The following is a 16,097-nucleotide window of genomic DNA, read 5'->3' on the forward strand; positions in this document are numbered from 1 at the left end:
AAGAGGCAAAAAACAAACCAAGGCCAGATATCTGTGCTCCAATGTTCATTGCGGCACAGTTCACAATTGCAAGGAGTTGGAAGCAACCCAAATTTCCATCAACTGACGATTGGATTAAAAAACTGTGGTATATACATACAATGGAGTACTATGCATTGCTAAAAAGCAGTGATCAACGTATGAAGCACATCACTGCATGGGAAGAGCTGGAGGAAATCATGCTAAGCGAAGTAAGCCAGGCACAAAAGGACAAGTACAACATGAGACTGCTGAGTAAGCGTTTAAAAAAAAATGCAAAAGGGGCATAGGGAAAAAGCTACTGTATACAAACATTCTTGGGATGGGGACCAGGTAGTATGGCAGGGATGCACATGGTAGACAACTGGGGAGGAGGTGGGGAAAGGGGAAAAAATGATGAAAATAAGGAAGAAATGGGTAGCAGGGGCATGGGGCGCTAACCCACCCAAGGGGAGGGTATTGTTTATATCTCCACAGGAAAAGAGGGACCAGACTTCAACCCAGTACTCCAAGGTGTGAATGCAACATGCCGGCTTGGAGTAGGAAACCAGTGGAGAGGTCTGGGGGGCTGACCCCAGTCCCAAATACTAAGTGGATGCCTGCCCCTCCCCGAGAAGTTATTTCAAAGGATGGCACTGAATCCACAGCTCCGGGAGGATATATCTGACCAGAGCACACCGGAGCAGATGACGGGGGAGGAGGAGAGACTGGAGCACATCCTAGCCCACCTGGCCTTGAGGACAATGACCTGAATTAGAGCAGCCAGTCCACAGAGAGGACCACATGGTCAGCCCCACTATGAGATATGATGCCCCTCACTGACCCATGGCCCTGTGGGGGACAACACTAGAGACACAGTGTGGGAATTGCACCTGATCTGATCCTGTCTGTGAGTTCTGTGTAGCTATTGAAACAAACTATTGAACACAGAAGAAAAATAGAATGTTAACTTCCTAGTCTCTTTTAAGTCTGTGAACTCTACGGAAACCTGGCCCCCCACCGTGGGGGCTCTGTGTGCATTTGAAATATCACAGGCATAGCCTCTACCGTCGCAGCAAAAGTTACAAATTGAGAACTAAGTTCAGCAATGCAAAATTATGACATCCCAAACTAAAGTTCAGTAACAAAATGATGAAATTGTCAATGTCTACCTCTCCACAAAATCCATCAAGTCATTTAGCGCCGAGAAAGTGTTTGGTTACTCTAGAAGCAAGTCAGATTTTAAAATCAACCATGGAAGCGCTTACAGAGAGAACACTCTGCTGATCTTTTCTAGGGGAACAACACATATACAAACCAGCTATCATCCTTTATTCTTCTGCTTGGACAAAGAAGCTGGGATAGTGGTCCACATTCCCAGAGCCTGTAAATGGTGCAGGAACAGGAAGTGGGGATATTCTCATCTACAGTTTTGGGGTTACATTGTTTTCACAGAGATAACAGTTACTATAAGCTATAAAAATATATATACACTATAATTAATATGGATTTATTCCAGGCATGCAACGGTAATTCCATATTAGAGACTAAATTGAATGCACCACATGAACAGAGCAAAGGAAAAGAAGCACCTGATCATCTCAATCAATGAAGAACAGGTGCTTGATAAAATATAGCACCTTTCCTGATGTAAGCACGTGACAAGCTGGCAATCAGAATTTTTCTTCTAGATATATATGCTGAAGAATGGAAAGCAGGTATTAAGGTGCTTTTAAATGAATGTGCACAAGAGTGAAATGATGCAGACAATGTAAAAAGCAATCAATAGATGTTTGTCTAAACAAATTGTGGTGTACAACGGAATATATTGAACCATGAAAACCAATAAAAAGCTGAAAGACTTGATGACATGCTCTAACATGAAGGAATTTTGAAAATACCATGAAAAATGAAAGAAGCCAGACACTGAATACTGCACATGATATAATAGCATATTAAACATCCAGAGTAGGTAAATCCATGAGTTCAGAAATCACTAATGGTTTCCAGAGACTGGAGAAAGAGTGAATAAGGAGGGGCAGCTTTAATGGGTAAGCAATTTCTCTTTGGAGATGAAAGAGTCCAGAACTTGATAGAGGTGATTGTTTCAGGATATTATGAATGCACAAAATGCTATTGAGTGTTAAACTTTTAAATGGCTAATTTTATGTTGCTTGTATTTTGCCTCAATGCAAATACTATTATTTAAACGCTATTTTTTATTTATTTAAGTAACATTTTGCATGGTGATGCAGTCTCATTGTAGAGTTCACCAAAGTATTTTGCAAAGTTTCCAGCATATACATTTAATAAGAAATAATCAGGGAATTTCATATAAATATGATAGCATTTCTAGTAATATTCAAAAGTACATACGATGACGGAATCCCTCTCTCCCTTCTTGTATTGTATACCCAATCAAGCAGTAATTTTCTCATTATAGTAAGTGATTTTTTGCTTTCAGAATACTTCTTTATTGTCTCAGGACTCATATATCTAGAAAAGAAAAAAGAAAGAAATCTTAAGCATGCTTTATGATGTGTTTAACTATTGTCAGAAAGCTAAAAGATGTTTTTTTTCAGTGATGCATGAGTGTTGGATGCTTCCTGGCACAGGTCCAAGATGTGCAGCTTTAACGATATACCCATACAGTTAATTTATAGGCCACCATCCATATTTGTCATCCATATTTGGAGGTGATGTTGCTGAATGAAATAAAATAGTCATAGTAGGACAAATATTGTTATGAGCCCACTACTATAAAAGGGCAATAAAAGTTTTTCATATGAACAAAAATGTTCTTTGATGGTTAGCAGACACGAGAAAAAAAGTTAGGATAAATCGCTAACCAGAGGATTGACACAGTTTTATTTGAGAGGAGAAGTTTTTGTTTTGTTTTTTAATGAAAATAAAATAGATTTTCTGGTTAAGGTAGCCAGCTAGGCAGCTACACTACAGAATCCTTCTAAATATTCAAGAAGCTCAAAGAACCCCAAACAAGATAGGCTCTAAATAAATAATCACCACAGCATATCATAGTCAAACTCTGCAATATAAGTGACAAGGACAGTTGCCGAGAGTAGCTTGGGGAAAAAATCAGTTACCTGCAAAGAGGAACCAATAAGTTTAAGTTCAGATTTTTTTAAAAGCAGAAACCATTCAAGCAATGGGCATTCCATCAATTCCTGGAGCCTTGTTATTGGCTAATGCCTTCAGCGAAGCTTGAACTTCTTCCTTCAGTTCCATTGATTGTGGAATGGTGGAATGTTGACTAGTTCTTTTTTTTTTTTTTAACATTTTATTGGTGGCTCATACAACTCTTATCACAATCCATACATCCATCCATTGTATCAAGCACCTTTGTACATTTGTTACTATCATCATTCTCAAAACATTTGCTTTCTACTTGAGCCCTTGGTATCTGCTCCTCATTTTCACCTCCCTCCCTCATGAACCCTTGATAATTTATAAATTATTATTTTTTCACATTCTACACTCTCCTCCCCTCACCCACTCCTCTGCTGTCCATCCCCCTGTGAGGAGGTTATATGTAAATCCTTGTAATAGGTTCCCCTTTTTCACCCCACCCTCCAGGTTTTGCCACTCTCACCACTGGTCCTGAGGGGTTCATCTGTTCCAGATTCCCTGTGTGTCCAATTCCTATCTGTACCAATGTACATCCTCTGGTCTAGCTGGATTTGTAAGGTAGAATTGGGATCATGATAGTAGCAGGGAGGAGGCATTAAAGAACTAGAGGAACGTTGTATGTTTCACCGTTGCTACCCTGCACCCTGACTGCACACTGGACTGCACTCAGTTGACTAGTTCTTTTTGGTACAGTGACTCTATGCATTCTTTCCATATTATTTGAATGCTTCCTGCATCAATCAATATTTTGCCTATAGAATCTTTCAATTTTGCAAATTAAAGCTTGGATTTCTTATTGAATTCTTTCAGTTAAAGATATGCTGAGTGTGTTCCTTATTTTGGTTTCTCACCCCAAGTCTTTGCCCATTCCAATATAATATTTGACTTTGTGCTCCTAAGCAGCTCTTTGAAATTGTTTATTCATCTTTTCTTCCATCTGCTTTAGGTATTCTGTGATTAAGAGAAAATTCAGAGTCTCTTTTGACATCTACTTTCATGTTTGCTTTCTTTATGATGTCTTTTCTGCCCTCCCAGTGTTGATCAGGTCTTCTATCATTAGTGTCCAACGCATCAGATTAGTTCTGGAGATGATCTCAAAATTCAAGTGGGATGTACTATAGGTTGTATTGTGGCTCCTGTGAACTTGTTCTAATTTTCTTCAGTTTTAACCTGAGCTTACATATCAGCAATTGATAGTCTGTTCTGCAGTCTATTTACTAGCCCCTGGTCTGGTTTCAGCTGCTGTTATTGAATTTCTTTATCGTGTCCTCCCACAGATGCAGCCACTTTGATTTCTCAGTATTCCATCTGGGGAAGTCAATGTGTACAGTCAGTTTTTTGTTCTTGAAAAAGGTATTTGCTATGAACAAGTTGTTTGTCTTGAAAAAGTCTATAAGGGGATCTCTGTCTTTGTGTATGTTACCAAGTCCATATTTTCCAACTATTGTTTCTTCTTCTTTGTTCCCAACTGCCAATAATCATCAGTGCACCTTGTATGTTCAATCAATTTCTGACTGAAGTCGTTGGTAGAATGCTTCAATTTATTTAGCACTAGCTTTTGTGGTTTGTGCATTAATTTGAATGAAAGTTGTATTGACTGAATTTCCTTAAAGATGGATAGATATAATCCTGTCATGGACAGTGTTGTACTTCGAGATTGATTTTGCAATGGCCTTATGCATTGAGTCGAAATCCAAAGGTTCAGCAGTTCAAAGCAGCCAGCAGTTCCTCAGGAGAGAGGAGGTTTTCTATTCCCATAAATAATTACAGTCTTGGAAACTCACAGGGAAACTTATCTTAGCCTATGGGGTTGCTATAGGTTAAGTCAGTATTTACTTAATAGCAGGGAATTTGGCTTTGATAAGGGATAAAAAATTAAAAGGTAACTTCAAGGAAAATGGAAAGACCTCATCAAAATAAAAAAGAAGACTCACATAAAAATCTAGTAAAGGGTATAACATTAGCAATGAAAGACAAAGAAGACAAGAAAACCTACAAATGAAAGGAACTTTGGAACAACACTGAAATTTTTGAACAAAGAAATGGATAACGCTGATAAAAACCCACCTAGAAAAAATGACAGCAAAAAATTAATTAAAACTCAATCAAAATCTATTAAAACACAGATCCAATCAACATAATCAACTTAATCTCCCAGACATACATACAACCCTACACCCAAAACTATATAATAGACATTCTTTTCCAGTGGACAAGGAACGGTTTCTGTAATGGACCATATTTCAGACCACAAAGCAAATCTTAATAAATTTAAAAGCACTGCAATATTACAAACCACTTTTTTGGACCACAGTACTCAATAATAAATCAACAATAATCAGGTCAAGGGAAAGAAATCAAATACATGGAAACAGAAAAACACCTTGTTCAAATACTGTTGGATTATCTAAGGAAAAAGGAATGACATTTAAAAATTCCTTAAAATAAACAAGGAAAAATAACAAACAAACAATATACCAAAACCTTTTGGACAGAGCGACGGCAGTACTCAGAGGGTAATTTATACCAAAAAGCACACATCAAAAGAGAAGAGAGAACCCAAATAAATGCCTTAACCCAATGTCTTCAACAATTAGAGCAAAGCAATAAATTAAACTTTCAGCCTCCAGAAGAAAGGAAATAATAAAGATAACAGTAGAAATAAATGAATCAGAAAACTGAAAAACAACAGCACAAAAAGTTGATTCTTTGAAGGGATTAGTAAAATTATATAACTACTGGCAAATTTAACATAGGAACAGAAAGATGTAAATATTACAAATAGGAAACTAAATAAATGACATCACAATTGAATTAATTGAAATAAAAAGATAACACAATACTACAAAGGACTATGCTCCAAGAACCTTAAAAACCTAGAAGAAAGGAACCAATTTGTAGAAATACATCACCTACCTAAATTAACCCAGACTGATTTAGAAAACTCAAACAGACCCATGATAAAAGAAGCCATAGATCAGGATATTTAAAAATTCCCAACAAGGACAACAGTAAATATGTCAGCTTACCAGGCAATCCTACCAATCATTCAGAGTAGAGTGACATCTATTTTACACACACTACTCTAGAATATAGAAAAGGGCAGCAAACTTCTGAACTTATTTTATGAAGCGAGCATCACTCTCAAAGACATTACAAGAATGGAAAATTACAGACTAATGTCCCTTATGAAGACAGAAGAAAAGATTCTCATCAAAATTCTAGCCGACGGAATTGAATAAAGTATAAATAATAATAATAATAATACACCATGATCAATTAGAATTTATACCCCACTTGTAGGGACTGTATGGAAGGATGGTTCAATGGTAGAAAAAGAATTGATATACTGCATCGCATATATGAAACAAAGCTTAAGAACGACACGATCTTATGAATTGAGGAAGAAAAGGCGTTTGGCCAAATGCAATACCCAATCCTGATAAAAACACTCATCGAAATCAGAGTAGAAGGGAAAGTTCTCAATATAATAAAAGCTATTAGGCAAAACTAACCGTCAACATCTCTTCATGGGGAGAAGCTGAAAGCATTTCCCCTGCGAATGGAAACTAGAAAAAGAGATGCCCTTGATCACCACACTCATTCAGATTCAACATTGTGCTGGAAGTCCTACCAGCATCATTAGACAACAAAAATAAATTGAAGGCAACTAAACTGTTAGAGAATGAGGAAAGTTCTATGTTCAGATGATATGATTCTATACATAGAATCCAAAGATCCAGCAAGAAAACTGCTGGAAATAATTAAAGGATTTGGCAGTGTGATGGGGCACAAGAGCAACATACAAAAATGTATTGGAGTCTTTTATACTAAGAAAGAGTCTGCTGAAAAGGAAATTAAAGAAATAATACTCTTTACACTAGCCACACAAAAGATGAAATATTCAGGAATAAACCTAACCAGAGGAACAAAAGTTTTACACATAGAAAACACTAACTATATGAAAGCACAAGAAACCTACATAAATGCAAGACTATGCCCTGATCGCTTATAGGAAAGCTTAACAGTGTCAAAATGTCCATTCTATCCAAAGTAACCTATAAATGTAGCATAACTCCAATTCAGATCCTAAAATCCTTTTTAAAAAAATGAAAAAAACTAATCACCAACTTTATGTGGAGAGGAAAGAGACCAAGGATAAACAAAGCAGTACTTAAGAAGAAGAAAGGAGGAAGCGTCTCATTTCCTGTCCTCAGAGACTACGGTGGCCCAAACAAGCTGATAATGTGACAGCTCTAAGTGCATAGACCAAGGAAACACACCAGAGAACCCAGAAGTAAACACCACTGATCTTTAACAAAGGGCCCAAAACACAAACAAAAACAAACATTAAATGGGCACTAGATATTTTCTTAACTGGACTTCAATTCAAATGAAACAAGACCCATACCTCACCCCCTAAAGCAAATAAACTCAAGGTAGATTAAAGACCTAAATGCAAATCATACAAGTATAAAAATCAGTTATGAAAAAATAGGGATGAACTTAAGGGCTCTAACACAGGACATACACACACTCTCAAACAAAATGGAAAATAAACACTCTCAGTAAAAGACAAAATATATGACTGGGCCTTCTGAAAACAAGACACATATGTGCATCAAAATAATACCAAGAGAGCCCACAGATTGAGAAAAATTCTTTAGCAACAACACAGTGAACTAATATCTAAAATATATAGATTATTGCAAGACTTCGATAAGAAAAAAAGCAAATAATCTAATTAAAAATTGGGCAGAGGACATAGATACCAATTCACCAAAGAAGACTTTCAGGCAGCCAACAAACATACGAAGAACTACTCAGACACTGGCCGTTTGAGAGATGCAAATCAAAACAGTGATGAGGCACCACCTTTCACTGGTACTGATAACAAGATTAAAAAAGAAAGAAAAAAAATAGCAAATGCTGAAAACACTTCAGAGAGAGTGGAATCCTTAGGCATTACTGATGGGACTATTGAGATAGTTAAAGATTATTGTGCCAACCTGGCCGATAAACACATGTGGGGTTAATTGAAGGGTGGAGAGATTAATGGCTCAGTGAGCCTCACCTTTCTAGTTCTTGGGTCTCTTGCTTTGTGATGGTCAGACCAGGGTGCAGCTGCCTTAGCCAGTTCCCTGCTTCAGATGGCAAGGCTCGCTTCCTGTAAGACCTGCTTGAGGAGAAGCCATATGGACCTACCCCAATGCAGCCCTGGGTGCGGGAGCAGCTATGTGGAGAGCCCTGCCAGTGCTGAGATGCTTACATGTTCACTGATTTGGCTTTCCTCCTGCAGTCAGCATCATTAAGTGTATTTTATGAGATGGAGGAGGACCTTGTGGATTGGTGTCGGAAATATGGACTAATGTTTGACTTGTGGGCTTGGGCAACACTGGGTGGGGATGTTTTCTTGATGTGAACTTAACCTTTATGTAAAACTCTCTCTTACATATGAGTTTCTGTGGATTTGTTTCTCTAATGTACTCAGACTAACACAACTATAAAAATGTATATCCACTGTGGAAAGTAGTAAGGAACTTCCTCAAACAACTGTAATAGAAACATATGACCCAGTAATTCCTTTGCTTCCTATATACGCTAAAGAAGTAAGAGAGAGCCTTAGCGTGAACAGGCATATGCACATCCATGTTCATCATAGAACCGGTTACAAGAGGAGAATGATGGAAACAGCTATTGGTGGGAGAATGTATAAATAAATTTTGGTACATCCACACAATGGGGTGCTATGCATTGTTAAAGAATAATGATGACCTTGTGAATCACAGTGGGGCATAGATGCTCCTGGAGAACATTATGCTGAGTGAAATTAGTCAATCACAAAAGAATTGTAATGAAATGTGCAGAGACCCCACGTTAGAAGGTTAAAAAGGAAGAGCACTATCAGCCTATCTTAAGATGAAGGAACTAATGAAAAATTCCAAGACTCCAGTTGCAATCCTGAAAGATTCCATGGGTAAGCTATTGAATCATGTAGGAAGCATTAAATGACAACAGGAGTAATATAGAGTCACTGTACCAAAAATAATTGGTTGACATTCAACTATTTCAAAAGCTAGCATATAAACAAGGACTGATGATATTGAAGGAAGAAGGCCAAGATGAACAGAAGGTATTGTGGAAAAACAAGATTCCAGGAATTGGTGGAATACCAAGTGAAATGTTCAACACTTCAAGGTGAGTGTCAGAGCTGTACGCTTTCAGCATACTTACTCAATCTCTACGCTGAGCAGATAATACAGCAAAGTAGCCTATTGAAAGAGTGTGGCGTCCAGATTTAAAGAATGTTTATTAACAATAAGTGATCTCTAGAAGACACAATCTTGCTTGTTGAAAAGGAAGAAAACTTGAGGCATTTGCTGATGAATATCAACGACTGCTGCCTTCAGTATTGATTATAAACTCAATGTAAAGAACACCAACATCTTCACAATTGAACTAATAGACCTTGCATTATGAAAACAGAGAAAAGATTAAAGTTGTCCAGAATTTCATTTTGCTTGGATCCAAAATCAATGCTTATTGAAGCAGCCGGCAAGAAATCAAATGATATACTTCACTGGGAAATCAGGTGCACACGCCTTCTTTAAAGTACTGAAAAGCAATATAGTCACTTTGAAGCCTAAGGTGCACCTGACCAGAGAAATGATATTTTTAAATGCATCATATGAATGTGAAAATTGAGCAACGAGTAATTAAGACTGAAGAATTGATGCATTTAAAGTATATTGCTGGCAAAGAAGATCAAAGCAAGAATGGTTGCCAGAAGAACAAGCAAATCTATCTTAGAGGAAGCCCAGCCTGCAAGCTCTGTAGAAGCAAGGCTGGTAAGACTTGGACTCTGGAGCTCTTATCAGGAGAGACCAATTCCTGGAAAAGGGCATTGTGCGAGGTTTACTAGCAGCTCAGCAAACAGGAGAAAGACCATCACGGAGAAAGCTTGACACAGAGACCGCAACAAATGGGCTCAAATATAGTACCAACTGGGAGGATGGCACAGGATAAACGGTGTTCTCTTCTGCTGTAGTAGGGTTGCTATGAGTGTGTACTGACTGGATGGCACCGAACAATGACATCATTGGCACCAAGACTGCCCTCTAGAAATAACAGTAGGTCCTGCCTGTGGGTGGGCACTTCTTTCCTTTGATCCATCAAATATCCATCATTTATCCATTGGGGATAATCTAGACTGAAGAGTAGTTCTCTACATTTACTTTTGGGGCCCACAAAGGGTAAGGAAAGAGCATTTTTGTACGAAGGAGAAACTTGCTCGATTGCAGAGCTGTGAGTGAGGAGAGCAAGTTTAGGAAATGCAATGTAGGTGATTAACCTGAATGTGGGATATAGAGCAGGCAGTGACTTGGGCACATTATACTGAAGCATCTCGAGCTACCAGACAAAAGCAAGAAAACTCACTTGTATTATTTCATAAGGCAATGTGTTATGTCACATTATTATTTATTATTTCATAAAGGCACTGGCATAGCCATTTTCTTGCCAATATACTTACTCTCCCTTCTTCTCGCCAAAGCTTCCCGCTGCCCCTACCAACAGCTGGACTGCATTTTGAGTCAGGGTCTCATTCTTGTATTGCCTCTGGTAGCTTGCCTTAAAGGGAACAACAGACCATGGCATTATATGGCATAGACAAAGATGGCCATTTACTACTCGCTTTAGAGAAAATAACAAGTCAAAAAAGGCAACATCCCCAAGTAATCTAGGATTTTTATTTAAAATATCTTCCTATGGAATCCAACCCAGGATACCAGGTCTGATCAGAATGTTCCAAAAGTGGTTCTGCGAGAAATGAGGATTCTGCCCGGTGTTCATTGGATTTCCAGAAAACAAATGGAGTTCTGTGGTCAAAAGAGTCTGGTCCCTATGAAACCTATATCTCTATCTAAAAGCCTATAATGCGCAGTAACATATTAAAACCCTTGAGATATCCCAGAGGGAAGGATCGTTTTTAAAAGACATATTTAATTCTACTTACCTAAATATTTGGACAATAGAATCCTACTTCCTTCTGTCTGTTATAAATGATAAAGGGACTTTTACTATTCTGCAGAATACTGAAGACAGTTATTGCTTCAATTAATAAACATCGGTTAAAAACCCACTTTGCTTCAGGTACTCCACTTAATGCTGGGGGTGGGGTGAGTAAAGTAATACCCTTCGCCTTAAATATGATTAAAATACTAATAAATGAAGAATAATTTATTTTTGCGTATCCTTAAAGAGAAAAATTGTACTTAGAGAGGACAGGTGGAAGCTCAAAGTAATAGGGGACTCATGAAGGTTTAACAACACAAAGGAGAAAGCATTCTGATAGTAGAAAAAAAATTTAACCTACACATGATCATTCCATTAAAAAATGTGAGATTTTAAAGAATAGTTGCTTCCTAAGATTAATTGTTATTTATTTCACTCTCCTCTATATTACTGACCTAACCGATAGATATGTGTCTTATTTACATTAATTAATGCTCACAACAATTTAAGGAGTCCTAGTGGTGCTTCGTTGAGGATTTCATCTTAATGTCAAAGATTTCATCTTGCTTGGATCCACCATCAATACTCATAGAAGCAGCAGTCAGAAGATTAAAAAAAATCAATTGGGTAAATCTGATGCACAAGACCTCCTTAAAGTGTTGAAAAGCAAGCCTTTTCCTTTGAAGACTGAGATGCACCTGACCCAAGTCATGGTATTTTCGATTACTTCACATGCATGTGAAAATTGGATATGGAATAAGGAAGACCAAGGAAAATAACAGTGCATTTGAACTCTGGTGTTGGTGAAGAATACTGAAAGTATCATGGACCCTCATGGAAGAAGTACATCCAGAGTGCTCCTTAGAAGCAAGGATGGTGAGCCTTCATCTCATGTACTGTAGACATGCTATCAGGAGAGACCAGTCCCTGGAGAAGGTCATCATGCTTGGTTAAGTAGAAGGGCATCAGAAAAATGGAAGGTCCTGGGCAAGATGGATTGACACACAGCCTGCAACAATGGGCTCAAACAGAACAATTCCGTATACTCTTCATTTTAGACTATCCCAATGGATTATGTCTCTATTTGCAATGGCGAAAGCCCACCATACACGTGTATAAAGGTTGCTGGTTGGGTCATGGCAGTTAGCTAGGGTCCTTACCTGAGCAGAAGTGCTAGTCAGGTTTGTTAGCAACTTCCCAGTGAGTCTCATACGCTACTAAGCGAAAGTGTTTCTCTCATTTTTACCCAAGCTCTGATATGTAAGCATACTACTCTTGACATAGCATAATTAGTGCGCTTGGCGCTCTATCTTTCCATGAAACCAACTTAGCCCTAACGATGGGAAATGTTGTGGAACTGCTTGCCTAACATCTGGCTGAATGTCAAGTCCAATTATAATTCCTGTTGCTGTGACCTTTGAAGTTTCCAATTTCTTAGTATAAAATGCTTTTTACTTGAACTACTTTGAGTTGATTTCTTCTCTCTCTCTCTCTCTTTCTCGCTGTCTCTCTCTCTCCTTTTTAACAACCAAGCAGACTCCCAAGACTTCCCTCATTTTTTTGTGAACCCAGAACTAAGTCATGCTGGTGGGCCTAATCAGGATGTCTTCCGCAAGTGACTGAGCTTTCAGCCTATTGGAAGGCAAAAGGTAATTTTAAAAGAGTAACATAAAATATTAACTATTTGTGTAGACAAAAGACGCCGGTTGGCCAGTTCCATTGCTTCAGTGTTAAGAGTCTCATCGATTTCCTTGTTACAGTCCGGACACTTCACCACTGAACGGGCTGCTGTTTCTTCTTGGCTTGCCTAAGAAAACACACAAATGACATTATGAGATCATATTAACAGATCACTAGCACAAAGCTCAAGCAGTTGGCATACCAGTTGGTTTTGAAAAAAATGATTTAAAAAAAAATATGGTAAATATTTTTCAAACGATGAGTTTCTCCATTATTTGTGCAGCCACCCCCCAAGGGTAAAATTTAGTTAATTTCTAAGGGAGAAGATTATATCATATCTTTGTGTTTATATGGAGCTATTAGTTGATAAGAACTACTTATATGATCATGCTTTAAGTAATTGGTTCTCATCATGTGCCTACACACACCAGCCTTCCTATAGCTCCACCCGCTGCCACCTGGAGCATTAGCATCGTGTGCATTGTTAGAAATGCACTCTTTCAGGTCCTGGTCCTGCTACCACTGCTGCTGTTGCTAGGGGCAGTCACTTCCAACTCATGGTGACTCCGTGTGTGTGCAGTGTACAACGACTTCACGGCGCTTTCAAAACTGGGACCTTTCAAAAGCGGGTGGTCGGGCCTGTCTACTGAGGCTTCTCCAAATGGGTTCCAACCCCCTAACTTTCATTTGCTAGCAGAGAACCTAACCATCTGCCCCACGAAGGGATACATTAGACCAGGGCTCAGCAAACTGTTGAGATGGAAGAGCCAATCCTGTCCATCGCCACAATTTACAAATTATTTGAGAGCCATAAATAGAGTTTTACAAACAAATGAAATCACCATGATCCGAATAATAACCTCATTTTAAAAATTAACATCAGCGCGACATGTATATACCAAAAGAGCTGGAGAGCTGCGGTTTGCCAACCCCTGCCTTAGGCCTACTGAGTCAGAAACCCAGTGATGGGCACTGAAGATAAATCCATTGGATGGTTCGGATGCTGCTAAGGTGTGAAACCACAGATTCAAACCACAGCTGTCATTCAAAGTAGACAGAAAATGAACGTTTAATGAGCTGGAAAACCAAACAACCTCATTTATAAATGAGAAAAGCAAAACTCTTACAGACGAATGATTTGCTCAGGGTCACAACGTGGCTGATGAAGAATCAAAGGTAGAATATAAATCTAGAGTTTCTGAATGCCTTCTCACGGTAGACCAAGGCTCTACTTTTAACCCTCTTGTGTCCTTCCGGTCCTTTTGTGAGGGGAATGTTCCAGTTTGATCATCTACCTTTGAAACGAATCAAGTACCAGAGTGGTGACCCCCAAACATAACTGGGCTGGATTAGAACCAGCTGGGTATTGGATTAAAAACACAAAAAAACACACATCCCTGGAATGCTCCACTCTCCCAAGCCAACTTGCACCAGAATCTTGTGGGTAAGGCTGGGAAATCAATCTTTTAAGCAAACTTTTCAGATGCAGCTGGGTCAGCCAAAAAGACAATAATCAGATATTGGAGCTACCCGATAAAATTCTCAATTTTATCTCGGTATTTGTCCCACACAGAAACACCCGCACTTCTGAGGACTCAGGAGTTCGTTCCGAGTCCCCTATTAGAGCTTTATACACTGCATGCTACCTATGAGGTTGGCTTTGGGGAATCTCTCTCTGTAGACTCTAGTTATCTGACTCTACCTAAAACTTGGGCTTCATATTAGCACAATGGTGAAAAGCACTGCACATCAAAAACTGCAGCAGCAGCAGCAGCAGCCCTTGAAGGTCCAGGGCAGCCTACGCTATTTCCACACTGACTGGAAAGCTGAGTGCTTGGGAATGACTATTAAGTCTGACCATAGGGAGTCTAAAGCATTTATCAGAAGCAGGAGGTGACTCAGCTAAACTTACAGTCCTGATTTTGAAATCTATTATATATAAAATATTATATATAATAATTGTATATATAATGTTATATATAATAATTGTATATATAATATATATATACACAACTTTAGTAAATGAAAAATGACTGAGTGAAGGGCTTGGGCAATTACAATTACAAACCTGTTTTGAAAACAACAACAAATGAGCCATTTTCTCAGCTATCGTGATATTTTATGGGACCATGGTGGCACTGTGGATTAGGTGCTGGACTGCTAACTTCAAGTTTGGCATTTCAAACCCACCAGCTGCTCCGGGGGAGAAAGATGAGACTATTGGCTCCCTTAAATATTTACCGTCTTAGAAATTTTTTTTTATTACAGTCTTGGGAATCCAACAGAGGGTTTCTCTAAGTCAGAAACAGCTCAGTGGTAGTAGGCTTGGTTTTTTAGTCTAGTTTATGATAAATTTTTAAAGGGAACTCTATACATGACTCTTCCTTTTGAATCTGCATTTGTTGTGTATACGCTAAAAGGGGTTGTGATTTCTTCCTTGTCCCACAATGATCACAAATTTCCTATGAATAGTAGAAAAGGACACATGTTTGTTATTGATAATACCTCAATATTTCATTTTTACTATTGTGGAAAATAAGGGAGCTACTAAATCAACTTATGTGTCAGCTACAAATATTAACATTGTGAATTCATAAGTATGGCATGATGTAGTCTTATAGGCCAATTGTATCTACTCACAGTATTACTTTGCTTACCGCATATGGGTTATGAAGTATAATTGTTTTCTCAACGATGTTCCAATCAGCATTAGCGAGATCTTTATCAAATTTGAGTGTAGAAGCTATAGATTTGGTTAGCTCTTGGAAGTGTTTATATGTATAATAAAGTGATTTATATTTTAACGATGTGATATCGCGAAGACCTGGGACACAAAGAAAAGGTTTTATAAGTAGCAGGGTTAACTAACTTTTGACAAGGATTACAAAGCTTCTTTTCATTCCTAACACATTATCACTAAGATTTTTTTAAAACTTCTTTAATGCTTCCTCCCCACCCCATAATATCTTGACCCCAATTCTACTTCACAAATCTGGCTAGACCAGAGCATGTACACTGGTACAGATAAGAGCTCGCAACACAGGGAATTCAAGACAGATAAGCCTCTCAGGACCAAAAATGAGAGTAGCGATACCAGGAGGGTAGGGGGAAGGTGGGGGAGAAAGAGGTGCCTGATCACAATGATTGACATATAACCCCCTCCCAGGGGGGATGAACAACAAGAAAGTGGGTGAAGGGAGACAGCAGTCAGTGTAAGACATGAAAAAAATAATAATTTATAAATTACCAAGGGTTCATGA

At 38.4% G+C, this 16,097-nt stretch overlaps 1 protein-coding gene across 1 annotated transcript in view; it reads right to left on the reverse strand.

The window, feature by feature from the left end:
- The window catches only part of SLC9C1 (solute carrier family 9 member C1), a 95,235-nt gene that overhangs the window by 38,911 nt on the left and 40,227 nt on the right, over positions 1–16,097 (reverse strand). Inside the window, exons 11-14 of the mRNA XM_004706477.1 lie at positions 15,495–15,661; positions 12,839–12,964; positions 10,676–10,773; positions 2,374–2,493 (exon numbers count right to left, since the gene is read on the reverse strand). Coding sequence (XP_004706534.1) covers positions 2,374–2,493; positions 10,676–10,773; positions 12,839–12,964; positions 15,495–15,661 — 511 coding nt within the window. The remainder of the gene's footprint in view (positions 1–2,373; positions 2,494–10,675; positions 10,774–12,838; positions 12,965–15,494; positions 15,662–16,097) is intronic.

This window comes from Echinops telfairi, unplaced genomic scaffold, assembly GCF_000313985.2.
Source record: "Echinops telfairi isolate 266 unplaced genomic scaffold, ASM31398v2 ScPeMD7_6;HRSCAF=24_0, whole genome shotgun sequence".
Classification (NCBI taxonomy): Eukaryota; Metazoa; Chordata; class Mammalia; order Afrosoricida; family Tenrecidae; genus Echinops; species Echinops telfairi.